General features: G+C 53.9%; 11 protein-coding genes across 11 annotated transcripts; 7 read left to right on the top strand and 4 right to left on the bottom strand.

Moving 5' to 3' along the window:
* The first annotated feature begins 1 nt into the window (after position 1).
* CDEST_07460 (Putative succinate--CoA synthetase, beta subunit, ATP-grasp, succinyl-CoA synthetase-type) lies at positions 2-2933 on the top strand. The gene is made up of 3 exons (XM_062923619.1): positions 2-380; positions 684-1185; positions 1636-2933. The coding sequence occupies exons 2-3, from the start codon at positions 745-747 to the stop codon at positions 2662-2664; spliced, it is 1470 nt and encodes a 489-aa protein (XP_062779670.1). The 5' UTR covers positions 2-380; positions 684-744; the 3' UTR covers positions 2665-2933.
* Positions 2934-7839: 4906 nt separating this feature from the next.
* On the top strand, positions 7840-11240 carry CDEST_07459 (Putative glucanosyltransferase, glycoside hydrolase superfamily). Its single transcript, XM_062923618.1, has 2 exons — positions 7840-8411; positions 8713-11240. The coding sequence occupies exons 1-2, from the start codon at positions 8406-8408 to the stop codon at positions 10159-10161; spliced, it is 1455 nt and encodes a 484-aa protein (XP_062779669.1). The 5' UTR covers positions 7840-8405; the 3' UTR covers positions 10162-11240.
* A 316-nt stretch (positions 11241-11556) lies between these two features.
* Positions 11557-12904, top strand: CDEST_07458 (Putative guanylate kinase-like domain, P-loop containing nucleoside triphosphate hydrolase). The gene is made up of 3 exons (XM_062923617.1): positions 11557-11733; positions 11909-12231; positions 12327-12904. The coding sequence occupies exons 1-3, from the start codon at positions 11625-11627 to the stop codon at positions 12579-12581; spliced, it is 687 nt and encodes a 228-aa protein (XP_062779668.1). The 5' UTR covers positions 11557-11624; the 3' UTR covers positions 12582-12904.
* A 24-nt stretch (positions 12905-12928) lies between these two features.
* On the bottom strand, positions 12929-14882 carry CDEST_07457 (Putative septin, P-loop containing nucleoside triphosphate hydrolase). The gene is made up of 3 exons (XM_062923616.1): positions 14508-14882; positions 13825-14387; positions 12929-13771 (listed from the first exon to the last, which is right to left on the bottom strand). Exons 1-3 carry the CDS (start codon positions 14620-14622, stop codon positions 13442-13444), a joined length of 1008 nt encoding a protein of 335 aa, XP_062779667.1. The 5' UTR covers positions 14623-14882; the 3' UTR covers positions 12929-13441.
* A 314-nt stretch (positions 14883-15196) lies between these two features.
* On the top strand, positions 15197-16826 carry CDEST_07456 (Putative zinc-binding ribosomal protein). The gene is made up of 2 exons (XM_062923615.1): positions 15197-15782; positions 15837-16826. Exons 1-2 carry the CDS (start codon positions 15422-15424, stop codon positions 15884-15886), a joined length of 411 nt encoding a protein of 136 aa, XP_062779666.1. The 5' UTR covers positions 15197-15421; the 3' UTR covers positions 15887-16826.
* A 13-nt stretch (positions 16827-16839) lies between these two features.
* CDEST_07455 (uncharacterized protein) lies at positions 16840-17425 on the bottom strand (the record flags this gene model as incomplete). Its single annotated transcript, XM_062923614.1, has 2 exons — positions 16840-17158; positions 17244-17425. The coding sequence occupies 2 exons, from the start codon at positions 17423-17425 to the stop codon at positions 16840-16842; spliced, it is 501 nt and encodes a 166-aa protein (XP_062779665.1).
* Positions 17426-17864: 439 nt separating this feature from the next.
* Positions 17865-19292, top strand: CDEST_07454 (Putative WD40/YVTN repeat-like-containing domain superfamily; the record flags this gene model as incomplete). The annotated part of the gene is made up of 4 exons (XM_062923613.1): positions 17865-17975; positions 18026-18062; positions 18146-18691; positions 18743-19292. The coding sequence occupies 4 exons, from the start codon at positions 17865-17867 to the stop codon at positions 19111-19113; spliced, it is 1065 nt and encodes a 354-aa protein (XP_062779664.1). The 3' UTR covers positions 19114-19292.
* Positions 19293-19377: 85 nt separating this feature from the next.
* CDEST_07453 (Putative DNA polymerase delta, subunit 4) lies at positions 19378-20212 on the top strand. The gene is made up of 2 exons (XM_062923612.1): positions 19378-19985; positions 20038-20212. Exons 1-2 carry the CDS (start codon positions 19563-19565, stop codon positions 20206-20208), a joined length of 594 nt encoding a protein of 197 aa, XP_062779663.1. The 5' UTR covers positions 19378-19562; the 3' UTR covers positions 20209-20212.
* A 1-nt stretch (position 20213) lies between these two features.
* Positions 20214-21962, bottom strand: CDEST_07452 (Putative queuosine salvage protein family). Its single transcript, XM_062923611.1, has 2 exons — positions 20688-21962; positions 20214-20632 (listed from the first exon to the last, which is right to left on the bottom strand). Exons 1-2 carry the CDS (start codon positions 21613-21615, stop codon positions 20460-20462), a joined length of 1101 nt encoding a protein of 366 aa, XP_062779662.1. The 5' UTR covers positions 21616-21962; the 3' UTR covers positions 20214-20459.
* A 647-nt stretch (positions 21963-22609) lies between these two features.
* On the top strand, positions 22610-25062 carry CDEST_07451 (Putative THIF-type NAD/FAD binding, ubiquitin-activating enzyme, SCCH domain, ThiF/MoeB/HesA family; the record flags this gene model as incomplete). Its single annotated transcript, XM_062923610.1, has 5 exons — positions 22610-22909; positions 23075-23245; positions 23311-24318; positions 24372-24718; positions 24771-25062. 5 exons carry the CDS (start codon positions 22610-22612, stop codon positions 25060-25062), a joined length of 2118 nt encoding a protein of 705 aa, XP_062779661.1.
* CDEST_07450 (Putative short-chain dehydrogenase/reductase SDR, NAD(P)-binding domain superfamily) lies at positions 24787-26652 on the bottom strand. Its single transcript, XM_062923609.1, has 5 exons — positions 26195-26652; positions 25911-26088; positions 25647-25733; positions 25410-25502; positions 24787-25286 (listed from the first exon to the last, which is right to left on the bottom strand). Exons 1-5 carry the CDS (start codon positions 26501-26503, stop codon positions 25138-25140), a joined length of 816 nt encoding a protein of 271 aa, XP_062779660.1. The 5' UTR covers positions 26504-26652; the 3' UTR covers positions 24787-25137.
* Positions 26653-27876: the final 1224 nt, after the last annotated feature.

The following is a 27876-nucleotide window of genomic DNA, read 5'->3' as shown; positions in this document are numbered from 1 at the left end:
CCCCTCCTCCCCTTGGGTTCCTTTTTCCCACCGCACCCCTCCCAACTCCCATTTCCCACTCCCAATCCCCCTCCTTGCTCTCCCAGCAACAAATAATCCCTGGGAGCTTCGACAGAGTCCAAAATTTTGTGAAAGGCTGACGATCTTCTCCCTCCCGCAAGCTCCCTTCTCTCTTCCCACTCCAATTCCTCCCCTCAATCCATACTTCTCCCTCAAAGTCGCCGCTTCTTTCTTCCCTCTCACACCGCTCTCGACTTCGACTTCGACTTCGACCTTGACTCGACTCCTGACATTCACTTGATTTCAGGATCATCATCAACCTCGTCCCCAGACTTCGACTTCGTTGCCTGGTAGCCCTTTTGCTCCATCGCCCTCTCTCGGTATGTCTTCGCCCCTGCTGCTTTGCTGCTGCTCCCCGGATTCGAGTGGCCACCGTCTTGCAAGCCATCCCACCCAGCTTTCCATCCTGGGCTCTCCTCTCTTCCGACTCTGAGCCCAGCTCGAGCCCATCGTGTGTTCCGCTTGCGGGTGACACTTGCCCCCTCATTGCTTGATCGGCTTGGCTTGGCTCAGCTCAGCTTCAATCCTGCGGCTGACAGCAGCAAGACCTCCACTTGAATGGCCCCTCAAGTACGCATCGTTTCCCAGAAGTCGATTGCTGACAACTCCCCTTTGTGATTCAGGCCCAAATTAAGCAGAAAACAACACCAAGGAAAACTCACCTCTTACCTCAACAACGCCAGAATGTCCGCCAAGTCCATCCTCGAGGCCGACGGCAAGGCCATCCTCAACTACCACCTCACCCGTGCTCCCGTCATTAAGCCCACTCCTCTCCCTACTCCCACCAAGCACAACCCTCCCCCCAGGCTGTGCTCGCTGCACTTCCCCGAGGATGCCAACGTCGAGGATGTCCTTAACCAGGCCGAGGTCACCTACCCCTGGGTTCTTCAGCCCGGCACCAAGTTCGTCGCCAAGCCCGATCAACTGATCAAGCGCCGTGGCAAGAGCGGTCTCCTGGCCCTCAACAAGACCTGGGCCGAGGCCCGCGCCTGGATCGCCGAACGTGCTGGCAAGGAGGTCAAGGTCGAGACCACCCACGGTGTTCTGCGTCAATTCCTCGTCGAGCCCTTCGTCCCCCACCCTCAAGACACTGAGTACTACATCAACATTATGTCCGTCAGAGATGTAAGTTGTTCTCCAAGTTTCCAGAGTAGTCGCCGTCCTTGGCGCGTAGTGGGTTGTGGTTCTCCAATTCATTGGCGGGGCGAATGGGGGGGCAGTCCATCGATGAGTCGTGTGTGAATATCATTCACGCAACACACTGCAAAGTGAGGCTCTTCGACGGTTGAAAGTGAGATAAATAGGAAGAAACTTCTTTTGGCAACCATGGCAGGAATTTGCTCGCTTTATGGCATTTCCTGTTCATGGGTCAAATAAGTGGATTCCGGCCACTGGACTGCCTTTTCCGGTAATTTTTCTCCCGAGCCGGACGAACGGATGCCACGAGACGAGACCTGTGGCCCGTCCACCCCGTCCACCCATGCCCTTTGCAGAATCCCCCTCTGCACGCAGCAATTACTATGCCTCACATCCAAACCTTATCTGACAAAAGTCGATGCTAATCATGTATGATAGGGCGACTGGATCCTCTTCACCCACGAGGGTGGTGTTGATGTCGGCGATGTCGACGCCAAGGCTGAGAAGCTCTTGATCCCCGTCGACCTCTCACAATACCCTTCCAACGACGAGATCGCCGCGACTTTGCTGAAAAAGGTCCCTAAGGGCGTCCACAACGTTCTGGTTGACTTCATCAGCCGGTTGTATGCCGTCTACGTCGAGTGCCAGTTCACCTACCTCGAGATCAACCCCCTCGTTGTCATTCCCAACGAGGATGCCACCTCTGCCTCAGTGCACTTCCTGGATCTTGCTGCCAAGCTCGACCAGACTGCCGACTTCGAGTGCGGTGTCAAGTGGGCTATCGCCCGTTCCCCCGCCGCCCTTGGTCTGACCAACGTTGCCGCTTCTAACGGCGAGAAGGTCAACATTGATGCCGGCCCGCCGATGGAGTTTCCTGCTCCCTTCGGTCGCGAGCTGACCAAGGAGGAGGCTTACATTGCCGACCTTGACGCCAAGACCGGTGCATCGCTCAAGCTCACCGTCCTGAACCCTAACGGCCGCATCTGGACTCTGGTTGCCGGTGGTGGTGCTTCCGTCGTTTACGCCGATGCCATTGCCTCTGCTGGCTTCGCCGACGAGCTCGCCAACTACGGCGAGTACTCTGGTGCTCCCACCGAGTCCCAGACCTACCACTACGCTCGCACTGTTCTCGACCTTATGCTCCGTTCTCCCCCGAACGACCAGGGCAAGGTCCTCTTCATTGGTGGTGGTATTGCCAACTTCACCAACGTCGCCAGCACATTCAAAGGTGTCATCCGCGCCCTCCGCGATTACGCCAACCAGCTCAACGAGCACAACGTTCAGATCTGGGTCCGTCGTGCCGGCCCCAACTACCAGGAAGGTCTTAAGAACATGAAGGCCGCGACTCAAGAACTTGGTCTGAACGCCAAGATCTTTGGCCCCGAGATGCACGTCTCCGGTATCGTGCCTCTGGCTCTCGTTCCCGGCAGGTGGGAGGCCAGCGGTGCTGAGGAGTTCAGGGGTTAAATGGTTGAAATGAAATGAAATCTGCGGTGGACGCGGAGAGGCCAGTCAGGTATCATGGGTTAGACGAAAGGAAGTTTTGCCTGGTGCTTGAGACGGCATCTTGCCCACTTTCTTGTACGCTTGCAAATTAACGGTGTTTATGACGGCTGGTGCACAATGCTCTTGACGGGAGGGTCGAGGGCCGGGTCCTTGTATCGTATGTATGGAGGGCATGGTCGACGATCAGATGAGCAAATAATTAGACGCTCTGTAATGTGATCTAGACTCGAGGTTCAATGCTTTTTGTGTGTTCGGTCATGGCCTTTGCTTTTCATGATCAGTGAATCAAGCTCCAGCAACCAACAAAACGTCAAATGGCACTCAAGCTCCGCCGAGCTTATGACCAGCCTCGCAGACATCATGAGGGTTCTTCGGGCCCCAAGCGATTCGGATTTAGTCCTCAGCAAAGCAGTAAGTAGGTTTTAGAGGGGAACGTCCAGTCGCTTCACCAGCAGATGGTCTAATTGGTCACGAGAACTGCCGTCCTGCCGCTTTGTTGGAACCTTCTGTCACTAGTACCCTGGGACGTCAAGACGCCCAAGTACACGCTGTCACGCCTTGCAGTCCGAGTTTTATTTGGGTTGCGCAATCGAGAGATGCCAGTGACTGATGGTCTTATTGGACGAACGACCAGAGAAGGGGGGCGGGACGGGGTTTTACATGGTCCGCTGTAGGAGGCATATCAGCTGTCTGTAGGGTCGTTGAACTTGGCCGAACGGGCATGCCGAGTAGATCCCACAGTGTATCGGGGGTCAACTTCCTGGATGTGTATTGTTAGTACAGTAATGTGCTTCCAATTCGGCGAAGGGTGACGGGGCTGTGCCTGAGGTACTGGCTGCGAAAGCCAGCAGCGTCAGTTTGGTGTCATGTGTTTGAAGAATTAGGGCAACAGCGTTTTCAACCTCTTCCGCATGTCTTCAATCTATCGATCTTGTGTTCTCCCCCGCAAACCACCAAAGGCGGACAATCAAGCGAGGCTGGCTGGCTGGGGTTCATCTGCCTGCCTACCTCCGCCCGATTCGATATCCTTCAAGCTCGCGGCTGTTGGCATATCAATACCGAGAGACCAATGATAAGGCGTGTTGTATTGATCCCGCTGGCCCTGAATTATACAAACGGGCTGCCTTGTTTACTCTGCTGTAAGCCATCACCCAGATCTGTCTAAACGCACTTCGTTCCGTTGGGCGCTGTAGTCGCAACGGACCGGTTATCCCGCCGGTTGTCAGCGAAAGAGTTCAGCAGCAGGCAACGGTCACCATTCAACGTCACGAGCTTACATCATCTATCTAACCATTTTTTCGATGCTCCTTCTCTTACTGCTCGCAAACCTGGGAACCATGATAGGGTACGCTGGCGTATAAGAGTGCCCCTCGGCGGTCCGACATCGATCGCTGCCTGGAGCGCGTACATTAACCAGCTCTTAAGTGCCATTTCAGTATGCTTAACTGAAGATACGACGAAGGGGAGCTGGCCCAAACATGAAAAAGAAGAAAAACAAGAAGAAAACCCGGATATAATGCAAATGGCTCTTGTATGTCTGCCAACGTTGGGGTGAACGAGTTTGTTGTATCGTTACCAAAAGGGATGGCTTCTGGTTTCGAGAAATGCTGCGCTGAAAAACCTTACCTGTCAAAGGATCGGCGTATTTTGACACTTACGTTGATCCAACCAGGCCCGGAAAGACAATGCCGAGTGCTAGTCAGCATCTTGTGTCTACCCGTCTTGCTTGACCATCATGTAGTTTGTCAATTCAGTAGCAAATACGGTGCCGACCTGCGGAGATGAACAACGCGTAGGGTTGAAAAAGAGTGGCAGGGCGGATCCTCCCTCGCCAAGATGTCCTGTGATGTCTCTCTTCCAACGGGCAAAGATAAATTTGTTTGCTGAAGATGGTTGTCCTACTCCAGTGGGATAAGTATGGAAGTACGGCACGGAGCACGGCAACTTCATCGCCCATATCTCTCTACCAGATCCGCCTCCGCTGGCTCGAAATCCTGACCTGTAGGGTATCTCGACAGTGACCAAGTCCACCTTGGTATAGGAAAGGCCGCGGGGTGAGATTATGTTATTTCTTGGTGACAGATTGGCCCCAAAATGAGTCGGATGAGAGGGGCGCACGAAGTTATTCAGGGGTGGGGTGGCGCAGTGTTCAGAATGTGGCAGCGGGTTCATCTCATCTGGAGCCTCTGCCAGAACTATTGACGGTAGCAACGGCACGTCTACGGGGCAAGTATGCACTCGAAACATGCTTCCGGAGAGTAGTGCGTTGGCCAGATCGTACTATCAGACTGGACCAGGGTTAGTTCAGGAGAACGACGCTTGCTGTCCGACGCGCGTTGGTGGCCGTCGGATGCATGTAATGCTCGAAGGCTTGAGGCAGTGCTCGGGATGCGGCAATGCGTGAACCACCTAAGACGCTACTCTGCCGTAGTCGTATTGGTTCCTAATAGTTGGAAAAGGGGGGAACGCGGCTGTAGGGTGCGCGGACAAACGAACGGCCACAGGTCCACCTTTCAACACGGTGATTAGGGTATGTTATGTGTTGGGTTTCTGAGGTTGTTCAAGAAGTGAGAAGATGTTGCTGACAACAGTAACTCCGGGCTCTTCAGGTTGGCAGTAGTATACATACCGGTTTTGGCGAAGCGATTCTCTTCAGATGCAATCAGGAAGAAATTGCGTTCGGGTACGGCACTGAATGAAGCCCTCCAGCAAAGCGCTTGTTTAAATGAACAAGTTATAGACTACATTCAAAGTTCCAAAGGAACACATTTCCATAATTACTAGCCTTCACCACAGCGGGGATTCAAATGCCGGACCGAGGCCATTTCCTTGATATCTTGCATCGAAGCGGTCAGCTAACAGAATGCTGGGTCAAGGCACGGATAGGACGGGAGAAAAAATACGGTGGCAGTGCGGCGATGGTGGATAGGATAGATCGGCCACCGGAGCCGTTTACGGCTCCCGGAACCACAATGCCGGGCGGGGCCGTATTAACCGGAGCTCGATGAATGTGAGAGACATATTTCCCATCCGTGCAACCGCCAAGATGATGTGGGGAAAAGACCGTCGGGCGATTGAGGCAATTCCACACACTTGTGGGGTCGTGCAAGGGGATACGAGTCTATCACAATCAAGCAATTCTGAACAAGAGTAATAAGACCCGGTCATCCGGCCGAAATACGAAATGCTGGCCGGTGTAATCTTTCTTGCCCCCATTGGAAAAATCCAGTCATGGGGCGCAGAGGATAAGGAATGAGGGGGGAGCGCCGCGGACTCTGCGTAGAGAGTGTGCTTTTTCTGTTTTGGCGGCAGAGTGGAAAAGCGAAGTTTTGCCCTTTCAGCCACCAACGGCTGCTCGGCACGCGGGAGCCCGCGCTTTCCTTGTCATGCCATTCGTATCGTGGCATGCGCATAGATGCGCCGCCGCCGCCGCCGCGGTATCGTACCTTGCAGCAGCTGACGACACTAGTCAAGGAGATGGAGGAGGAGAACGAACACGATGATTTGTGTTCCTGGTTCTCTTATGGTGACACGAACTGTCGATCCAGTGTGTTGGCGCGATTGCTTTTGGATACAGGGGAAAAAAGGACAAGACGGCTATGGGACACCCATTTGTGCATATTCGAGGCGTCGTCATCTCCACCAATCGAGTCCAATAAGCTTGGCCCAAAGAAGCGAACCAACAACATTCCTTGCCAAAATTGGGCGGTCGTTGGGGCTTCGTGGTTGATAGTGCGGCCAACAAAGAACTCAGCTGGGAGAGGGCAGAGGCAAAGTCGGCTGGTTGCCTCCGCATATCGGTTCCCGAGAGTTCCTTGGCCAGAAAAAAAGTGACAGACAGAGTTCTACAGACAGCGATCTGCCCGAGCGTCGGGTGCAGTTTTGACTTGGTAAAAGATGGAAAAAAAGAAGACCCTACCGGGCTAACCCCTGGGGCAAGGCGTACCCCGAGGGATGATACCATTCTGGTGTGGAAACATGGGACATTTTCCTCTTCGTATTGGATGGGTAGAAGCTGGGTTATGGGTTGGCTGTCGTTCTCATTCTTTCAAGCAGCCCACCTCCCGCGGCTCAGCGTATCCGGTTGGCCAGTGTGGCGCATTGTCCTAGCAATGCTTCATCGTGGTGTCGCATGACGTTTCGAAAGAGGAAAGAAGGACGTCTCTTCCGGGAGTTCAGGGTCGTTGATGTGACATGGTCGACTTGTGGAACTGTTATTTGCAACGCGAGTGAAGGAACCAGCTTCCATTACAAGTTTTCAATCGACGATGAACAAAACAGGGCCTCCCGAGCGCATGTCGTCTATTCAGAAAAGGAAGGCTCAAGGAACAGGACCCTACAATATGGCGACAGTGCATGGTGGGTCCTGCAGATAAACGAGCGTGACCAGTGGGATGAGGCAAGAGCGGCCGGGTAGTTAGACGAAGCCAAGCTTTGGCACCTGCAGCGCAGCCCGAGAGGTGGTGGGCGACTAGTCAGCGCCTTCGCCTTCGCCTTCGCTCTTGTCGGCCGGCTGGTTACGCCCAGACCGTGTCGTTGCCCGAGCCACTCTATGATTCCTACGCCGTCTTCTTTTTCTTTGCTTCGGTCGCGTTTGGGACTTTGGGCAGAGGTGCCCCTCCCGCCTGTGACGCTCCCCAACCCTGTAAGTGGGTGTCTATGTTGCCTTGAGGAACAGCAATGCCGAAAGGCTGTGTAGGCGACCTCTGATGTTTGTAACACCATCTATCGGATGCGTCGCGGAGATGTAGTTTGCGCATATGAGGACGCAAGCTAGGTAAACAACCCGGAATCAGGCTTCTTGGTCTAAAGAGACAAAATTTAGGGCCAAGGCCTGGAAATGTCGTCGGACTAAGCCCGTCTGCGAGGTGGAAACTAATTCGACCTGCAGAAGGAGAGGGAGGGGGCAAAGTTGAGACGGATGGTGATATGATGGATGGCAAGTCAGGTCCGAGAGGGAAAAAGTCGCCGCAGGCCGATACGAAGAGGCGGGAGGGAGGGGAGTTGGGATGGAGATGCTTGTTGTGTGACGCTAGGCCGAGATGAGACAGAACCGCTGAGCATCATCGTATTACAGTCGTCAGTATCCGGTGTGCCAGGCCCAGTATGGTAGTAAGTATCCAGATGCTGCGGGAGCCATGGTGCCCTTTTCCATTTTTAATTTACATTCCAGCATCCGACCTTCTCTTCTTCTTGCTCTTCCTCCTCTCTCCTCGTCCTGCTCTCACTTCCTCTTCTCTCTCATTACAGTCTTTTTCCCCGGTACTGTTGCTTCCACCTGACCTCAACTCGCATCTTCTGAGACTCAGGCTGCTCTTCCCTACAAGACTCATCGCTGCCCTCTCCGTGCCTACCTGTTCGCTTTAGCCCAGCACCACGCCGCACATCGACATCAACATCCCGGCTCACCTCACCCGGTCTTTATCTTGGCTCTGTTCGTTTCTCGTCACTCACTCAACCGTCACCACCACCACCAACAACAAACCCCGGAAGAACTGTTTTCTTTTCTTTTCTGGCCTGTTTGGCTCCTTTAATACCCACTCCCATCTTCTTGCTCTCTTGGATTTCGCACGCCACACCCTTCAAAGGCACGGCACTCAAACGGCACCAACTCTTACGACTTTACACGACTAATACCCCCCTTCTTCTCTCCCATCGACTCGACATTCGGTTTAAAAACCTCACCCGCGCATCTTGCCATAATGCTTGTGAGTACAAACCAGTTTGTCTTCTGTAGCTGTAACCGCTCCTCGTCCCCCAACTGGCACGCCTGGTCCGGACGGCTGGCCGGTTCAACGGGCAGTCGCAGGAAACGAATATTACCAAGACCATCAGGGCACGAAAACACGCCAAGTTCTTGTCGTGCCATGTGGAGAGCCAACCCTATCACTGGGAATAATGATAGATGGCGCCGCCTCGTTTTGCCGATCCCCCTCCCCTCATGTCCACTATGCGTCAATATCCCAATCTGAGAGCGCACCGCTAATCTGGCTTGGTAATCTCCCATAGGTCCAAACTGTCCTCGTCGCATTGAGTGCGACCCTGGCTGCCGCCGTCAAGCCCCTCACTGTCAAGGGCAATGCCTTTGTCAACGACGCTGGCGAAAAGTTCCAGATCGTCGGTGTCGATTACCAGATCGGCGGAAGCGCTGCCTATGACCCCGTCCACAACCGCGACCCTCTCAGCAACGGCGATGTCTGCTTGCGCGATGCTGCCCTGCTACAGCGCCTCGGCGCCAACGCCATCCGGGTCTACAACCTCGACCCCAACCTGAACCACGATGCTTGCGCCTCCATCTTCAACGCCGCTGGTATGTACATGATCCTCGACGTCAACTCGCCCCTGCCTGGGGAGAGTCTCACCAGCGTGGAGCCCTGGACCAGCTACTACGCTGCCTACTTGAACCGCACCTTCGCCATTGTCGAATCCTTCAAGAGCTACCCCAACACGCTAGCTTTTTTCTCTGGCAACGAGGTCATGAACGATGTCAAGACAGCCGAGTTCGTTCCTCAGTATCTGCGCGCTGTCACTCGCGATCTGAAGAACTACATCTCCAAGCATGCCGACCGCCCCATTCCTGTTGGGTACTCGGCCGCCGACGTCCGCGAGATCCTTGTCGATTCCTGGAACTTCCTGCAGTGTGCTGAGAACGGCGACGAGAAGGATCCTAGCCGTATCGACCTCTTTGGTCTTAACTCGTACTCTTGGTGCGGCGACTCTGACTTCAAGAAGTCCACCTACGACCAGCTCGTCTCAGACCTGAAGGAGTCTTCCGTTCCTATTTTCTTCTCCGAGTTTGGCTGCAACCAAGTCACACCTCGTGTTTTCACTGAGATTGGCGCCATCTACGGCCCCGACATGAAGGACCTCTTCTCGGGCGGCCTCGTCTACGAATACAGCCAGGAGGACAACAACTTTGGCATCGTCAAGGTCAACGACGACAAGTCTGTCGAGCTGCTGATCGACTACACAAACCTCGCCACCCAGTACAATAAGGTCGACTTCAAGTCTCTCCAGGCCGAGAAGGCGCCCACCAACTCCCCCAAGCCTCCCAAATGCGATTCGTCCCTGATTAAGGAGAAGGGCTTTAACAACAACTTCACTCTGCCGGATGTTCCCCCCGGAGCCCAGGAGCTGATTGACAACGGCATTAAGAACAAGCCTTCCGGTAAGATCATCTCCATCTCCGACTGGACCGTCAAGCACAAGGTCTACGACGTTGGCGGCAAGACAGAGATCACTGGCCTCGCCGTTTCGCCACTCGCCGACTCTGACGCCAACACTCCCGGCACCAACACGGGCGGCTCGACTGCTCCCGCCGCCAGTGGCACTTCCACTCCTACCGGCACTGGCACTACCTCTTCTTCCACCCCGTCGACGAGCAACAACCCTGCAGTTCCGTTGCGCCCCAAGGTTGCTGCCATGGCCGCGCCTCTGCTTGCTCTCCTTTTCTTGTAAAAGCTCTAGGAGCATACGCTGGATGTTGTATGTGGTTTATCCGTAAGGTTTGGAGGTAATGCATGACTTGGCTTCTTTCTGGCATCATAGATTCCCCGCGGTTTGTTTTAGAACCCTCAATTGATACATTTAAAGAGGTTGCCCTCCTTCTGCTGTGTCACTATGTTGGACAATCCCGAAGCTCATCCTTATCACTCTCGGAAGGTTCAACATCGCAACAAAACAGAGGCTCTCCTGGTTTAAGGTATACGTCTGGGATATCATTGCGCTTGCGACATAGTCGTCGGGACTGCGAACCCTTCTATGTTATGTGGCGATGTTCCTGAAGCTCGGTTGCATACTGTTCTTGTTACACTTCGTCGTCAGATTGTTCCTAAAAGATATGCTGTGGGATACGCATTGACAAACTGAGCTCGACATCCCAAAGATTTGAACATTCAGATGCTCAATAGGGCGAGACAACCTCCGGGTGCGCATCAAGGACAAAGTATCTGAGTGAGTGATGCGTACGGCCTCACTTGCGGAACTTAGTATGCTCCAAGCCGGTATATAAACATCTATGAGTGTTTTCTCAACTTATACCGAGAAAACGCTAGGCAGTAGGAACACGCCTTGACGACATGGCATGGCTAGCCCCACCGCCGTTTACCGTCAACTGACTGCAGTACCACCGACTGTAGAGACGCTTTCTCTTCTTATGTTATGGGTAATTATTCCTGATTCCGATACAATCGGTGTGATAGCTTGGAAACTCGTGTCTGCAAGAAAGATGTGATACTAAGTTTGGGGCTTTTTGAGTCTTGTCTCGGGCAAATCGATTGAATGAATGCTCGCAACCCTGGATGCTTACTTCGTCTGTGTCAGTGTTATCGATGCATTTGACTGCGGATTAGAATATGACCAGAGCCACTCCAGCAAAGAGACCTGAAAGAGGACATTTGTGATTGCAAAAATAATGGATTCCGGATCGCATGACAAAAGGCTTGCATTAGGTATTCAAGGTAGGCATGAGTGTATTCGCGACTTCCAGTGGCAGCGCGACATGTAAATAACACCCCGGTAGGGCTTTTCCCGGGATGTAGTGGACAAATGAGAGACGGCGCAAAGGGAACCCAACGGCTTCACTCACCGCGCCTCCCATCGAGTCATGGCGGCCCAACAGCGACTCTTCAGCGGCACATGAACTCTGCCGGCATTGGGGGCTAAGCTCGGCCGGGCATGGTAGAAGTGACTCCCCCACCATCCAGGAGGTGTACCCAGGTCGAATGTGTCACCGCGTCGCCCTAGACCGTCCCTCCACCGAACCCTGTGCCTAGGCTGTGGCTGTCAGACTTGACCGCCCACGACAGCCGCTCTGGCTCGCTGCCTCTCCGAGGCCGCGGATCCCCCCCTTCGAGCCCCTCTCCCCCGTGGACCTTTTCTTGAAACCCTACGAACTTCCCATCTCCCTCCGTCTAACTGTAATGCTGCCCCGCCTCCGACCGTTCGCCCAGGCCTTCTCACGACAACGTCCCTTGACCAGGTCCTCCTTCCAGACCCAACCATCTCATTTCGCGCACACAATGGCACCAGGTAAGTGGCATCGCGACATCACACACACACACACACACACACAAACACCGCAATCCAATTTCCGCACGTCTTTTCAGCGCCAGATGAAGATACAAAGAGGAAAAAAGAAAACTGCCCGTCCACTCCCCCCTACAAAAAAGCAAACCACAAAACTAATGACGCCCCGCGCCTGCAGTCGTCCTCCCCTCCGACCGCCGGCCGATCGTCATCTCGGGTCCCTCGGGCGTCGGTAAGGGCACTCTCTACAAGCTTCTCTTCGAGCGCCACCCGGACACCTTTGCCCTCTCCGTTTCCCACACCACCCGCGGGCCCCGCCCGGGCGAGAGCGACGGCGTCGACTACCACTTCGTCACACGCGAGGCCTTTGACGATCTCGTCGCCCGCGACGGCTTCGTCGAGCACGCCGTGTTCGGCAGCAACGCCTACGGCACCTCCAAGGCCACCATCGAGGAACAGTCCGCCAAGGGCAAGGTCGTCGTCCTCGACATTGAGATGGAAGTATGGCCCCCATTGCTTCCCACTTTCACGATCAAACCTCACCCCGCCCCTCAGAGCACGTTGGGCATCTCATGCTGACGAACAAACACCAAAAGGGCGTCAAGCAGATCAAGCAATCAAACTTTCCTGCCCGCTACGTCTTCATCGCGCCGCCCTCCGAAGATGAGCTCGAGAAGCGCCTCCGCGGCCGCGGCACCGAAAAGGAGGAGAGCATCCAAAAGCGCCTCGCCCAGGCCAAGCTTGAGCTAGAGTTCTCAAAGACCCCCGGCGTCCACGACCTCATCATCGTCAACGACGACCTCGAGAAGGCCTACAAGATCCTCGAAGACTTTGTCTACAAGTCTTCCTAAGCCACAAAACATACGAGCGGGGATACCTCCGGTATGCGCGCGAGAGAGAAAGAGAGAGAGAGAGAGAGAGAGAGAGAGAGAGAGAGAGAGAGAGAGAGAGAGAGAGAGAATAGGATCTGACCGAGGTCAGATGGGGCGGCAGGGCGAGGCGTTGGGCACTGGATACACTTTGGAATACAACAACTTTGCGGGTTTCCTCTACATAGCGCGGGTGGTTATTGTGCATGCATATATCATATTAGACACAGAAAAAGCAATTTAGAGAGCCATACATGGCTGAACCTTTGGCCAGAATTTGGCCAGAGGAATAAATCACTCAACACACCAAGCATCTGAGCTCATAAGCCATGTCAATTGTATTCCACGAGGTATCGAAACGAACTCCCTATCAGAGTACGAATGGATTAAAGAGTAAGAAGAAATGGGGGGAAACAAGTGAAAAGCCGAGCTCGAAATGCTGCTTCAGAAAGCGAAAAAAGAAAACAGTAAAAGTGCTTCCAGCTATGAGACGGAAAGGGGGAATAATGGACTATTTCGCCAGTGCAAGTACTTAAACGACAACCATAAGGCCAGAAGGGTGGGGGTGGTATGACCAGTATCCGTGCACCATGCCAGCATTTTCGATCTTCCCATGCGAACGAAGTTCCCTCAGGTCTTTCCATGGGCAAAATCAGCTGCGTCCCACTCGGGAGTATCGATCGATGCAGCCTCCGCTCGCTGTTGAGGCCGTGACGTGCCGTGCCGTGTTGTTTTGGGTCTGAGCGTAACACCATGATATTAAAAGTCATCAGACACCCGGCTGCCCGAGAATATCATTGCCGACCGGCTCCTCGAGTGCGTTGGGTGGGACCATCCGGCAACTAGTATCCGTTCATGGTCATTCGTTGCGAGTTCCGGCTGAGCTCGCGGTCAGCAGCAGGGCTGATGGGTCTGCTACCCCCACCGTGTGCGCTGCTCTCCTTGAGCGCCAAGAGCTGCTTGGCACGGAACGTCTCGTAGTGAATCTGCGACGTCGTCTCAATGAGATCCTGAAGGTGGGTGCGGAGGAGGAAGTTTCTCAGGTAGATGAATTCGCAGTGGTTCTCGTCCTCGACGTTGATGACACCCCAGCGGTTCTGGCGACCGCGAACCTGCTTGCCGTTGACGATGATGGACTTCTCGGAGCCAACGACGGCGAAGGGAACCAAGTCCTATCTGCTTGTTAGTGACCGATAAAGGTAGGACCCACAGCAAAGGAACTCACCTTGATCTGGGTGTTCAGGTTGCGCTCCTCGTCGTCAAATTCGTCGTTGTCGTAGGGGTACATCTTGAGGTTGTGGAAGGCAAATTCCTCCTTGATACGCTCCTTGAACTCCAGACGCTCCTCGAGGGTCAAGGTGTCGGACTTGGCAATGACGGGAACAACGTTGACAACGTCAGACAGCTTCTTCAGCACGACAATATCGATGGGCTTCAGGGAGTGGCCTGAGGGCTGGATGAAAAAGAGGCAGCAGTGGATGCGGGTGTCTTGAATGTAACGCTCTCGTTGAGCAGTGAGCTCCTTTCGCAAGTAAGCGGAGTGTTGGTCCTTGATGTACTTGACGATGGGATCCCAGCAACGGTCGTTGTTCACCAGGTCCCCGTACCCTGGAGTGTCGACAATGTTGAGGCGCAGACGGACGCCGTTCTCCTCAATCATGTGGGAGACGGCCTGTATCTCGGTGGTCGAACGGACGGCCTCGTCAGGGAGCATGCGACCCTTGGAGTCGATGAGGTGAGAGGCGAAAATGGTGTTGATCAAGGTAGACTTGCCCAAACCTGTCTGGCCTGATTATTGGAACATACGAGACTCCGTCAGTCAACTGCCAGAACGCGACGTCGCAACCAAGCCAGCTTGCTAGGCCGAAGGGCGACTGAGATTTGGTGGGAAACGGGGGAGTTACTCACCGACACAAATGACGTTGAACTGGAAGCCTCTCTTCAGGAGCTTCTTCTCAATCTGGGAGGTGATGCTGTCGAAACCGACATGGGTCTGGGGGAAGATAGTCTGAGGCTGCGCCATAGTGACAGCTTTTCCGCAAGGGAATGAGAGTGAATGGTTTGGTTGGTGGTGTGGGTGTTGTTGGGTAAGGAGTGAAAGTGAGATACGTTTCTGTATTCCAAGAAATGTATCTGTTACTTGGTCTCTCGATTGGGGCCGAGTCGAGGTGAGGGTGAGTGAGGGTCGGCAGTCGGAGAAGCGATGGGCAGGGAGAGGGAAAAAGAGGATCACGAGGTTGGAGGATGTTAAAGAGTGAACCTGATCTGGCCTGGACCAGGAGGGTAATTTCCTCTCTGCTGGCACTTGCTTGTTACCCGTCCCCCGGTGTCTTGTCTGTCAGGCACTGGCTGTGGCCGTTGGCTGCAGCTAATAGGTTGTCCCTTCCACTCTAGCAAACAATAATTTCCCTGCAGGGAGGTGCAGGCAGGGGATGGAGGGAAAGGGGAAAAGGGGTCTCCATCGTGTTGATTGGCTGCTGCGAGTCCGTGCGCGTCGGAGACTATGATTGGTTGGTAGATCTCAATTGACAGCTGCCTGGTCGCGAGTTCTTTTATTTTTTTTATTTTTTATTTTTGCCCCGGCTCGGAATGGAAGAAGCTTAAGCCTCGTTGACGTGAACGACAGTCAGTAGTGTGCATCTGCTTTAACATCTACCACTGCGAACAAGGACCACCCCCTCGATACCCAGCAGCTCACAACACCCCGCTCGACTCGACGTCTGGATTTTTCGATATCGGATCGTTCTTTGACGGTATCTGGCCCCCGTGCGAATACCGTTGCTCCTCCGCCCGAAACCCGAGTCGATCCAATTCCAGTCGAAATGGCCGCCATCGCCATGGGTGCGCAGCCCTTGCGCATGGCCTCCCTCCTTCCCCGAATCTCAGCGCCAGCTTTCACCCAAACTTCAAGGATATTCTCCCTGTACACGCGCCAGGTTACCAGCTCGTTCCTTCCGGCGCTGTCCTTCGCGCTGCCGGCATTCAATCTCAACGTCCCCGCCTGGCTTGGCGGGATCTGGGAGTCCATCCTGAGGGCAGTGCCTAAGAAGAAGACGTCGCACTCGAAGAAGAGACACAGGCAGATGGCCGGAAAGGCTCTTAAGGACGTCAAGTCTCTGTGCAAGTGTCCAGGCTGCGGCCAGATCAAGAGGCAGCATATCGTGTGCCCGCACTGCTTGAGCAGTACGTATCCTTCAGCCGCTCTCCGACGTCCCTTTGCTGATAACTGCTTCACAGAAATCAAGGATCTTTGGAGAGAGGAGAACCCCTCGGGAAAGTTCATTTAAATCGCCCAACGGCCGTGTAACATTTCGAGACGTGTATATTCAAGTGTACAACTGGTTAGCATATTGTGGCGTTTGGGACATATCCATCACCTCTTCGGACGTGCCTTGATCTTTACTCTTTCTGACTTATCGAAGATACTTCGATATACTTTTCATGGTTTGTTGTATTACCTCATGGTCGCTGATTGTTTCTGGAAATCCGCCGTTCTCCCAGGAATCAATGTCAGCACATCGATGAAGGAGTCATACTGCCGTTGGTTTTAAAGAGCGCGGCCTAGTCCAACAATCCGTCCGAAGGTTCGATTGTGCGCACCGATGAATTACTCGTCAGGTCCCATCACTTGCCGCCGGCCCAAAGGCGAGTAGGCAGGTACGGTATTAAAGGTCTTTCGAAGCATGGAAAAAGAACGTTCTATTCATCAACCTGCTTCATAACTATATTTGCATGTACAGGAAGCCCGACTTATTTACTCCTCCATCCCAGTGAGGTTTTCCTTTAGATTCAATGAAAATCGAGACCCTTGGCTTGAAGATGTCTGACCATGAGGATGTTCTCACAGTAAAGAGACACCTGGAATGGAGTCATTCCAGCTTCACTGGGACTGTCATCGAACTCATGCGATCCCGCGGTAGTGGTCTTTGCTCCTGCGTCAGCTCCAGCATCTATTATAACCCCAGCGATAAGTCGTATATTCCCAATAATGCACTGGTCCGAAATCGCACTGGAAGCAAAAGAAAAAGTGTCCCAAGACTCCTCCTCTTTCTCTTTCTTCTCCTCCTCTCCTTCTGGGGCGAGTGACCTGGACCTGGCTCCTTGGGTCAACTCTCCCAGAAGCGTTTCCTCGTTTTTGTCGTTGCACCCATCATCTTAGTCCATGTTCTTCTCGTCGATGGACAGGCCTCGTAACCAGCATAATTGATGCAGTGGTGTCCATCCTCTGGGTCTCGGGGATTCACGTCTGCTCCAAACATAACCAGAGCTTCGATGCAGTGTTTCTTCCTGTAGGGTTATTACCACTACCTCTAAATTGATAAAAGTCTTCGTCTTGATTCAGGACGCTATGCGGCGGGGAGATGCCATTAAAGTCCAGGTTGCTTGGATTCGCCCCGGCCTCCAAGAGCTTCGTGAGCATATCCCGCTGATGGTTTTCGTCGCCATCAGACTCAAAGTAGTACGGCAGATCTTGATTGTCGTCGTATTTGAGTTTCCGGGGGCTAACCTCATCTTCTTCATCGACCGCAGAAGGAGTCTGGCAGTCGGATTTGTTTTCGCTGGTCCGAGGGGTTGAATACCCTTTATTGGGCTACGCAGAAGACGATTTCGGAGATAAGCTCGCTGGGTAGGTCGCCTAGTTACGTTGGCTTCATGACTGAACCAGGTTGAGAAGTCAACATTGCCTCTTGAACTGATTGACTGGAGGAGTCATCGTTTGGAAGCCGAGAATGCTCTGTCGGGATTTGATATATAGGCATGCCGTCGCTGGTGGTGTCTTGAATCTCGACGTTTCCTAGCCGCGGCGGCGTCATGTGTTCAAACATGGCCAGGCTGTCTAAGGGCTTGTGCGTGTAGGCAGTCTCGACCGGGGATTAGGTATGGTAATCAGAGTGTCGAGTTGAGGTGTAAGGGTGTCGATCCTGCGAAACACAGAAAAATTTATACATTTACATAGTTCTCTCTGCTGGACGCCGACATACGCAGCGAAGGTAGTGGTCCTTTGTGCGCTTTCATAAGTACACAATATGAAGAAGAAAAATATAGAAACCACGGTTTTAGTATCATATCGAGTCATTTATGGTGACACCTCATAAAATTGGCAACATTCGTAATGTCACCATGCCTTGAGAAATGTACTTACTGTCAGTGGTTGTTGCGAAAGGAGGATTTGAGTCCGCGGTTAATGCCAGCAATGGGTGTGGCGTGCCCCTCCACTGCCCCTCCTCCCCTAGCTAGTCCTTGCAGGGGGGGCTTTCTTCTCAAATGTGTGATGTCAGCCCCCACCTTCCCGACCACAATCGCGGTTGCAACTTTCCGATTAGCAACCGCGCATCATCCACAGCGGCAGAAGCTTCACATGGACTGGAAATCATGGTAAGAATATTTGAGCCATCCCAAACGCAGCAGACACTGATTATTGGCAGTCGAAACAATATCTGACCACACACACTGTGGACAATGGTAAGCTGTCCTGGCCTTAAGAGCTTAGGTCTTTGCTTAAACTGCCTACGATCTCTCTCTTGCTGACACCTTGCGACCCCTAGCCCATGTAACCGATATCTTCGGGCTGGCCACGACTCAAAGATCCATTCTGTCCGCGAGCGGATCGTCCACTCTCCACGTCCATAACACCTTTGACCCCACGATCCCCATCACGCAGTCCATCGGCGGTGCGCACAAGCTCGGCTGCCACCACATTTGCACTTCGCGCAATGGGCTCGTCGCTGCTAGCGCGGGGTTTGCAGGCGAAGTGAAGATCTGGGTCGTCGACAAGGACACGGGTGAGTGGAATCTGCACTCGGAGATCACGAACCAGGCGGCCAAGGCGGGCGAGGTGTGGGCCATTGCCCTCAGCGAGGATGGAAAGTTCCTTGCGGGAACGACCTACGACGGCCGTGTGAACGTTTGGGATGTCGGCGAAGAGGGAACGCCCAAAATCAGAGAGTATGAGACCGGCAGTCCAGGCTCAGGAAGCTTCGGCATGTCGGTCGATTTGAGCCGGGATGGGAGATACACCGCGAGTGGCCACGAGAACGGGGCTGTATACGTGTTCAACAACGACACCGGACGGTTGTTATTCTCGTTACCTGGTATGACTCTAGGTATCACCGTGCATGATGGTTTGCTAATCATGTCCACAGGTCTGGTCAAGTCAGTCCGTGCCGTAGCATTCTCGCCCGGAAACACAAGACTCGCGGCTGCAGGAGACTCGTCTATCATTGCTCTCTACGACATCAAGAACGGCGAGCAGGTCAGCAACATGACAGGCCATGCCTCTTGGATCACCTCGATCGACTGGAACGACAGCGGCGAATACCTACTCAGTGGTGCTATGGACGGCAAGGTCAAGGTATGGTCCGTTGAGCGCGGCGCCTGTGTCGCGACGCACAGCGAGACGGACAAGGCACTGTGGACTGTCAAATGGCTCCCGAAAACCGGAAAGAACGAGTCGTTCTGTACGGCGGGCGCTCACAGAAGCATCTCGTTTTACAGAGAAGCTACTGGAGCATAGATGGGGAGGATGCAACATCACGGGAAAAGGCCGATGCCTATCTACAATGGTTGGGGCAAGAAATGTCGCTGGGTCAGACAGACCCCGGGATAGATGATAGAGACATGCCGAAATGAACAATGAGGATACCTGTTGAGGACTGAGGACAGTGTCCAAGACAGTTAATTCCTCGACAACACACTGTATCTACCGTGCACAGACACGTGATTTCGTATCAAACTCGCGTTGTCCTGCCAAATTAAGGCCCCTGCCACCTTCCTGCTCATTTCGTCATCCGCTGCGCATCAGTCTGGTCAAAAGGATTACTGCGACGACCCCGATTGGCGACATTTCGAAAGCATTGCAATCAATTATAAGAATTCTGCACTCGATAACGTCAAGTCTTTGATACCTTTTTTACCGTCAACCGCATCACTTAGGTCTATCGGCAATCTCGCATCATTCAAGCAATGCCTACTACCCGAAGATCAACTGGAGGAGCCCGAGCCAGATCTGGCCCGACTCGGGGCCAGTCGACCATCAGCTTTTCTCACAGAGTGTCCAAGCCCGTACCAAAGGATCAGAAGAAGGCCACCCTTGCTTCCGCTGTCGGTAGGGCAGACATCGGCAAGCAAGTCCAGAAGGCGGAAGAAGAGACCGACGAGATCCACCTCGACAAGCCTGCGACTCCTGAGACCGAGGAGGCCAAGGTTGAGGAGGACGTTCCCGAGAAGTCGAAGTCTGTAGTCAGGGCCGAGAAAATCAATGACGCCCAGATCAACAAGTACTGGAAATCGGTCGAGGCCCAGCGCATCGCACCGAGAGTTCATCAGGGTGACGTGAGTTTAGCAGAGAAGGTGCTGCGGTATTTTGATGTCAGCTCGCAGTATGGTGTAAGTCTCTTCTTTTCACTTGAAATGGTTGCAGTGCTGACACATTACTTAGCCCTGCATTGGTCTGCAGCGCATGAAGCGTTGGAAGCGGGCTGAGAGACTGGGCCTCAACCCACCCATAGAGGTCCTTGCCGTGTTGCTCAAGGAGGAGGAGAAGGGAAACTCTCTCGAGCGGGCGCACATGGATGAACTCATGAGCTCGACGGTAATGGGACCCGCTTGAAGATGAGATTAAGAGCGTGAAGTGTGCGATCACGATGAAAGCAGGGGAGTTTGGAGTTTGACACAATGACTTTATGAACCAGTCCCTTCAAGTAAACGGCTTGCAGCAAGGATTTACGAGGCATGCGAGAAGAGGATTGCTGTACACGTAGCCGCACGATATTAGCTAAGCTGGATAACAGCGACCCGGAATTATACCCCTTTCCAGAGGCATTTATTGTCACGTCATCTTCACAGTAACATTGAGCTGCTCTAGTACCATATGCTTCTCGTACGGTGATGGCCTACCGTCTCTGTACCGGCGGCCTCCAGCTCCTTCATGGTATCATATAGGAAGAAATCAATCAGAATGGCGTTGACGCTTGTTCCGGGATGCTCCCTCTGGATCTCCCGCTTGATGAGCTCGACGCACCAGATACTGCACGCTGGCGCAGTGTTAGCATGCACCTTCACCCATATGTCATGTTTCATTGGCCTCACCTCTCATCTGCAACTCCAGCCTCGATCCACTCTCGATGACTCGCTTGTCAACGATAGCCGTCGCCAGCGAAGGGCTATAATACAGACAGCCCATGGTGTTGAGGATTTGTGGAACGCGGTAGTCGGCGAACATTGTAATCTTGTCAATATCCCTGAAGGCACCGATGCCCTCACCGCCAAAGCACGCCCAAATGTCTGCCACGAGGATCTGCGCCCTCTTGAGAATTCTCACGGGTTTCCGACGGCCCTCAAACTTGTGCTCATCACGGAAACAGTCAAAGTCCCGGGCGAGGAGATTGACGAGCCTAGCGGCGGAGCCGTTGGCGGCCTCGATGAGCTTCGTGACGCTGCAATTGTACATCTCGTACAGCACGGTGCCGGCTTCGCGCAGGCATGCCAGGCGCTCCTCGAGCAAGGGCATCTCCTCGTCCGTCTTGGAGCGGAAAACATGCCTCATGAGCTCCATGGTGCACTCGTCCTCGCTTTGCCAAAAGTCGGGGCTGGTGATGGGAATGTCCTCATCGAGAGCGCGCTGCAGCGAGGCAACCATGCTCCAGTAGCCAGTCCACGTCCTGCCACGGTACTCGACGGCAAACCTCTCGTCGTCGGGCTTCTCGGACCAGAAGCAGAAGTTGAGCAGGTCCATGGTGAAGACGAAGGCGGCGGTGGCCTCGTCCTTGGCCTTGGGATGCAGCTCGTGCTCGGCCCAGGTCGAGGTCGAGTACTGCTTTTGCTCCATCTGGGCGTAGATGGTGGCGGCGGCGCGTTTGGTGGACCTCATGTCGATGGCAACATCGATGGAGTTGTCGTAAACGAATTCGGCGCCCTCGAGGACGCCCGTCTCCGGCTCATCGTCGATATTGAGCTTGCCCTGGAAATGCTGGCGGAGGAGGGCCAGGAGCTCTGGATCGGCCTCGTCGTCGGACATGATGAGCCTGCCTGTGCGGGGGGCTCCTCCTGGGATCGAATGCGGTCCGGCTTTTGTCTTTGCGGGATCTGCAAGAATGCGACCTTGGGCTTGGCTGCAACTCGATGCTTCTGACGGCCTGCTGCTTTGTGATCCTTTCGCTGGGGGAACGACGGGGGCAGCACAGGTTGAACTTCGGACTATTCAGGCTCGAAGAGAGACCCATACCGCTGCACTGCACTGACCCGTTTGTTTTTTCCTTGTTGGATCACCGGTCAATTGCAGGCGGCCATCATCCCAGAAGCCCCCCAAATGATGAACCTTCTACAGTCTCTTCCCGGCCACTCTCCTTGATCCCCCTGTTACAATCTTCAATCCGTTGCTCGCCTTGTTGAGGGGCTTAGCCACACAGGTCTGTCGGGGACCTGCAAGGACCCAGCGAAACTCCGGAGGTGAGCAAGCGAGATGCACCTTTTAGGCAACATTTCAGGACGGGCCAGGCAGGTATGGATGGCACTGTGAGCTCAGGTACCTAGGTTTTGGCGCGTTGTGGAGCGTCACGATCTCTGGAAGGTCAACTAGACCGCTGAGGTTACAGCGCCCTTCAGTGAGCTTCCACTACAAACGACTGGGTTCCTCTTCTGACTGAGGTACTAATCAGAACTTGAGCGCGGCAACTCCCCCAGGAACCAACAGCTCTAATCCCTGCTGGATCTTGTCACCGGCTGCCGGTATTGGCTAGAACCTTGCGCCGGGCGATCATTCCTTCCTCCCGCTGACCTCAGGGAAAACCTCAACCTTCCTGTCGCTGCCTGCAGCCTCGCTCTCCCGTGCTGAAACCACCCGCCCTTGTCCCGTCAATCCCACCTAGCGCGCGGCTCATCCCTCCCTCCTTCTTCTCTGATCTCTTCCCACCTCGCGATCGCTGCTCCTGTCACAACCCGACTTCTTTGCGATTCCAATTAGCAGTCATCGACGCACAGGATCACGTCTACAAAATAACGAACTGAACCCCATGGATCCCACTGCTGAAGCAGGCGCTGCTGCAGCTGCCGCAACCGCGCCAGAGGCGACCGCGCCGACACCACCCGCGACGACAACGACGGCCGCCGCTGCACCACCACCAGAGCAACAGCAACAACCCACGCAGCCGCAAACCTCCACGGTCCCCGTTGCGCAGCCGCCCGCGCAAACAACGCAGCAGCAGCGGCAGCAGCAGCAGCAGCAGCAGCAGCAAAGGCCTCCTGCCGTCCGGCCGCGTGACCGGTTCTATCAGCAGTCACTCGGTGGATCGCTAAATGCCACTGTCAAGAAGGTATGTCGCAACCATGTCGAGAGCCCGGCGCATCAGACCACGCGCCTGCCTCCGCCGCAGCACTCATTCAACGACGGCGTCCGTTCAATTCGCGCCCTCTGGAACGACTTGGAAATGGCATCGCCTTTACTTAAGGATTCAATGGAGCTAACCGCAATCACACAGGCACGCGTTTTGATGGTCGGCGCTGGCGGTATCGGATGCGAACTACTCAAAAACATTGTGCTCACTGGCTATGGCGAAATCCACGTCGTCGATCTCGATACAATCGATCTGAGCAACCTCAACCGACAATTCCTCTTCCGACACGAGCACATCAAGAAGTCTAAGGCTCTGGTATGGTCCCTGGCGCTGCGATGCCATGTAGGCTTTGGAGGTACTGCGTTGCTGACTTCTCAAAGGTGGCCAAGGACGCAGCACAGCCCTTCAACCCCAAGGTCAAGATCATTGCGCACCATGCGAACATAAAGGATTCCCAGTTCAGTGTGAAATGGTTCCGGGACTTCAACATCGTTTTCAATGCGCTGGACAACCTCGAGGCCAGACGGCACGTCAACAGAATGTGCCTGGCTGCGGATGTCCCCCTGATCGAGAGCGGCACGACTGGGTTCAACGGCAATGTTCAGGTTATCAAGAAGGGAATTACCGCATGCTACGACTGCACCACTAAGGAGACGCCCAAGTCCTTCCCGGTCTGCACCATCCGAAGCACGCCGAGTCAGCCCATCCACTGTATTGTCTGGGGCAAGAGCTATCTGCTTAACGAGATTTTCGGAACGAGCGAAGACGAGTCCGCGTTCGATAACTCAGCCGATGCCGAGAATGCCCAGGAGATTGAGGAACTGAAGAAAGAGGCCGCCGCCCTCAGAGCGATTCGCGAATCACTGGGCACCGAAGCCTTTCCTCAGCTTCTATTCGACAAGGTATTCAACACGGACATCGTGCGATTGGCGTCTATGGAGGACATGTGGAAGTCCAGACGCAAGCCGGAGGCCCTCGACTACAAAGCCCTTTCGGACCAGTCGAAGGACGCCCTTGCCTCGAAGGAGGATATTCTCAAGGACGGACAGAATGTGTGGACACTGGAGCAGAATTTCGCAGTTTTCGTCGACAGCCTGGATCGGTTGAGCAAGCGCATGCAGGAGCTGAAGAAGGCTCATCAAGACGCATCCGGTCCGGGTCCTATAATCACATTCGATAAGGATGACGAGGACACTTTGGATTTCGTAACGGCCAGTGCCAATGTTCGATCAACCATATTCGGCATCGAGCGCAAGTCTCGCTTCGATATCAAGCAGATGGCCGGCAACATCATCCCAGCCATTGCGACGACCAATGCAATTGTTGCGGGACTGTGTGTCCTTCAATCATTCAAGGTGCTGAGAGGCGACTTCACTCAGACCAAGGAGGTAAAGTCAAATTTTGCGATTGACAGGGCCGTGTGCTAACATCCTCTACCTAGGTGTTCATCTCTCCTCACAACCCTGCTCGTTTGCTCAACTCGAGCAAGTACCGGGCTCCCAACCCAGATTGCCCAGTATGCAGTGTATATCAGACGAGCGTATTCGTCGACCTGTCTAGAGCCACGCTCAAGGATCTCGTCGAAGACTTTGTTCGCCTGGAGCTTGGGTACGGCGATAAGGAGTTCGCCGTGAATAACGACGCAGGTCCGCTTTACGACCCAGATGAGACGGAAAACCTGCCCAAAAAGCTCAGCGACCTTGGCATCAACGAAGATACCTTCCTCACCGTTATCGATGAGGACGATGAAGAGCCCTTTGTCAATGTCGTCATCAGCATCCTGGAATCGTGCGTCTTATCTCCCTATCTAACATCGAAGCGCCCACTAACACCCTCACAGCAAGGAGTCCTTAGGAGACAAGCCTGTCAAGGGCTTGATTGCGGATCAGAAACCCATGATCCCTCGCAAGCCCAAGAAGGAGACCCTAGTGGAGTCGAATGGTACAAGCGAGCAGAATGGCAAGCCTACTGTCGACGCTGAAGGAGAATCGGCAAACCTCAAGCGGTCTCGGTCGGACGACGGCGATGGGCCAAGTGAAGCGAAGAAGGTCAAGGTTGCCACGACAAGCAGCGACGACGTGGTCATTGTGGATGATTCGACAGGTGGAGCAATCGTCATCGACGACGACTGATGTTGCAAGGGTTCCTTTCCTCAAGGGTACCCTCCCCCAACTAGACTGGGGAGCTCTCCTACGTAGTACGCCAGCTCAGACAGCACTTAGCCCGCCGTCCAGATTCAGGATGCAGTTGTTGGCATAAGTGTTTTGGGCAAGAAAGACGGCAGCGTCGGCCACCTCGTCGGGCCGGCCCAAACGCCCAAGGGGAATTCGTTTTTCGAGGGGTTCCCTCGACATTGCTGGGTTTATTTGTACATTAGCTTTGCTCTGACCAACGAGCACCCACCTTCGGAATCCGCGGAAGTCCAATCTTGCAAATGGGGAATATGGGAAGGGAGGATGGGAAAGGGGGGGTTTCTTACAAGCAAGCATGTTGGTTTCTATGTAGCCAGGGACGATGGCATTGGCCCTGATGCGTAGTGGTCCCAGCTCGACAGAAAGGGCATGAGTGAAGCCTATGGGAGACGTCGTCCCAGCTATTAGAGTTGCTCATTTACATTGGGAAGATGGTGCCGAGGAGAGAAGATACAGCAACGTAGTGTGTGCGCTATGCACAAGGAACGGAAATAGGAAGAATAAGAAACAAAAAGACCACATACCAATGATCCCGGCCTTCGAAGCTGCGTAGATACTGGTGCCAGGACTACCCTTTTCGGCCAGCAGACTCGCAATGTTGATAATGCAAGCTTGTATGGAACGACATAGTCAGCAGGACTATAAGCGCAGGACGTGCATCGCACGCATGAGGTTGACCCATCAGTGCGGGCGTTGCGATCGGATAGATGGTGTGGCAAAAATACAAGAAGAAAAAAGACAAGCGTGAGGATGTTAGTATTGTGAACACGAGCGTTGCTCTGACTTACCATCCCTGTCTGCGCGCCTGCGCTTCATGCGCTGGGCCATGTATCTCGACATGAAGATTGTGCCCATTAGGTTAGTGTCCACGAGCTCCCTCGCGGTTTGCGAGGAGGTGTTTTGCAACAGCTGGAATTGCGCAATACCCGCCGCGTTGACTAGGACATCTATTTGGCCCGTACGTTGCTGCGAGTGGATGCGGCACGTCCCTGTTAGTCTGGCGTGTCTTTGCAGTAGAACATCACGCGGGCATGAAGGGGAAGAGGAGAGAGAAAGCAAGGGGGAGACAAACCCATATACCATCCAAGACGGCGTCGTCGCGGCTGTCGGCGGAGACGTCCATGACGGCGTAGGAGTGGGCGGGCTTATCCTCGCGTACGTGAGGCGAAGATGTAGCGGTGGCGGCAGACAGAGGGGCAAGGCGGGAGTCAGGAAAGGGTGTCAGACGGGCGCAGAGGTCGCGCAGCTTGTCCTCCTTGCGACCGAGGAGGGTGACGAGGGCGCCCTCGGCGGCGAAGCGGGTGGCGATGGCTGCCCCGATACCGCCGTATGCGCCGGTAATGAGGCAGTGGCGGGCACGGAGGGGAAGGAGGGCGGCCATTGGGTGTGTGTAAGAAAAGAACAGGGAGAGGAACAGAAAGTGATTCAATGGTTGTTCTGTTCGGTCGGGATGGGCCAAAGGGGAGGCCTGGTCAGTTGATGCTGTTCGTTCTGGCGAAGAAGCCGGTGTTTGTATGTAGGTAGGTACGGATAAAGCTTGTGGAAAGGAAAGGGAGCTTGAAGTTGTCGACAGGGATGTCTGAGTTAAAATCACGAGTGGGCGAGTGGGGTGGGACGGATGGATCTACTGACTGCTTCAAGGCTGATTATCAAGTTCTAAATCAACCGTTGTGTTGGAAAATAGAAAGGCATAATGTCAAACAATGTTCATGGTGTCTTTTACTACTTATTTTGCTGCTCTTAGGGGTGTTCTTTTCTTTTCTCTTTTTGCTTTCACTGTGGTATCTACGATTAGCTGAACCAGCGGTTACGGAATTTAAGATGTAAAACAAAATGCTCTTGTTGCTCTCTGAATCCCCGTTCAACCATTCGAGGTACAGACAGGCGGCTGTTGGTGAGGTCATAGTGTCGTGTTCTCGAACGGCAGAAAGAAGACTCTCGGACGTGGGAGAGGGCACGTTCGTCGGCAATGCAACTGTGCAATGCAACTCTCAATCCGTATGAGAAGACAAACGAAGGACCGGATGGGATGAGACGAGAGCCAGAGGTCCCGAGACTGGAGATCCCAAGGACAACGGAGCCTGACTGGGAAGATGCTTGGATACCTTGGGCGGGGCGCTTGTTTGGGCGCACTGAATGTGCCCCCTCGAAATGTGGGGGAAGCGGCAATGGCATTAACAAGTCACGCAAGTGTATTGGTTTTTGCGTGTCTCTGGCAATCGCCAGAGGGGAACCTGATTCCAAGGCTGTTCAGTAGTACCAGGTATCTCAAGGTCAAGCTCCCAGATGGTGAGACAGTCGACAGACATGTCCGTCCATTGGGGCATGGTGTGTGTGTTGTGAGTGTGTTTGTTCTCCACTCCTTCTGGTGCATCGAAGAAAAAGCATTCTCGAGGTCTTCATGGCTGGGCTTCCATGTACATATCTGTAGGGTGTACAGGTACAGATACCGCGTTGAAGCTGTGCACTAAGTGTAAAGAGTGGACAACAGCTCCAGAGGCATGGAATTTGGAAGAGAAAGAAGGTAGAAAGATCACTGCCGATCCTCTCTTCAGTGAGGCAGCTACAAAGTACCTACGAAACGAAACGAAGTGGTAGGTAGGCAAGCAGTTACCTCAGGCAAAGTACCTGTGGACTTGCAAGAGAACATTGGCGACGACTGGACGAGGTCTGAAGGCTAAGACGTGCCCCCGCCGTTGATGATGCCAGGGCTGTCAGGTACCGATCAATCTCAGATGCCTCGTGGTGCCAGAC

Source organism: Colletotrichum destructivum, chromosome 4 (assembly GCF_034447905.1).
Source record: "Colletotrichum destructivum chromosome 4, complete sequence".
Taxonomy (NCBI): Eukaryota; Fungi; Ascomycota; class Sordariomycetes; order Glomerellales; family Glomerellaceae; genus Colletotrichum; species Colletotrichum destructivum.
This window is presented reverse-complemented; position numbering and strand designations above follow the sequence as displayed.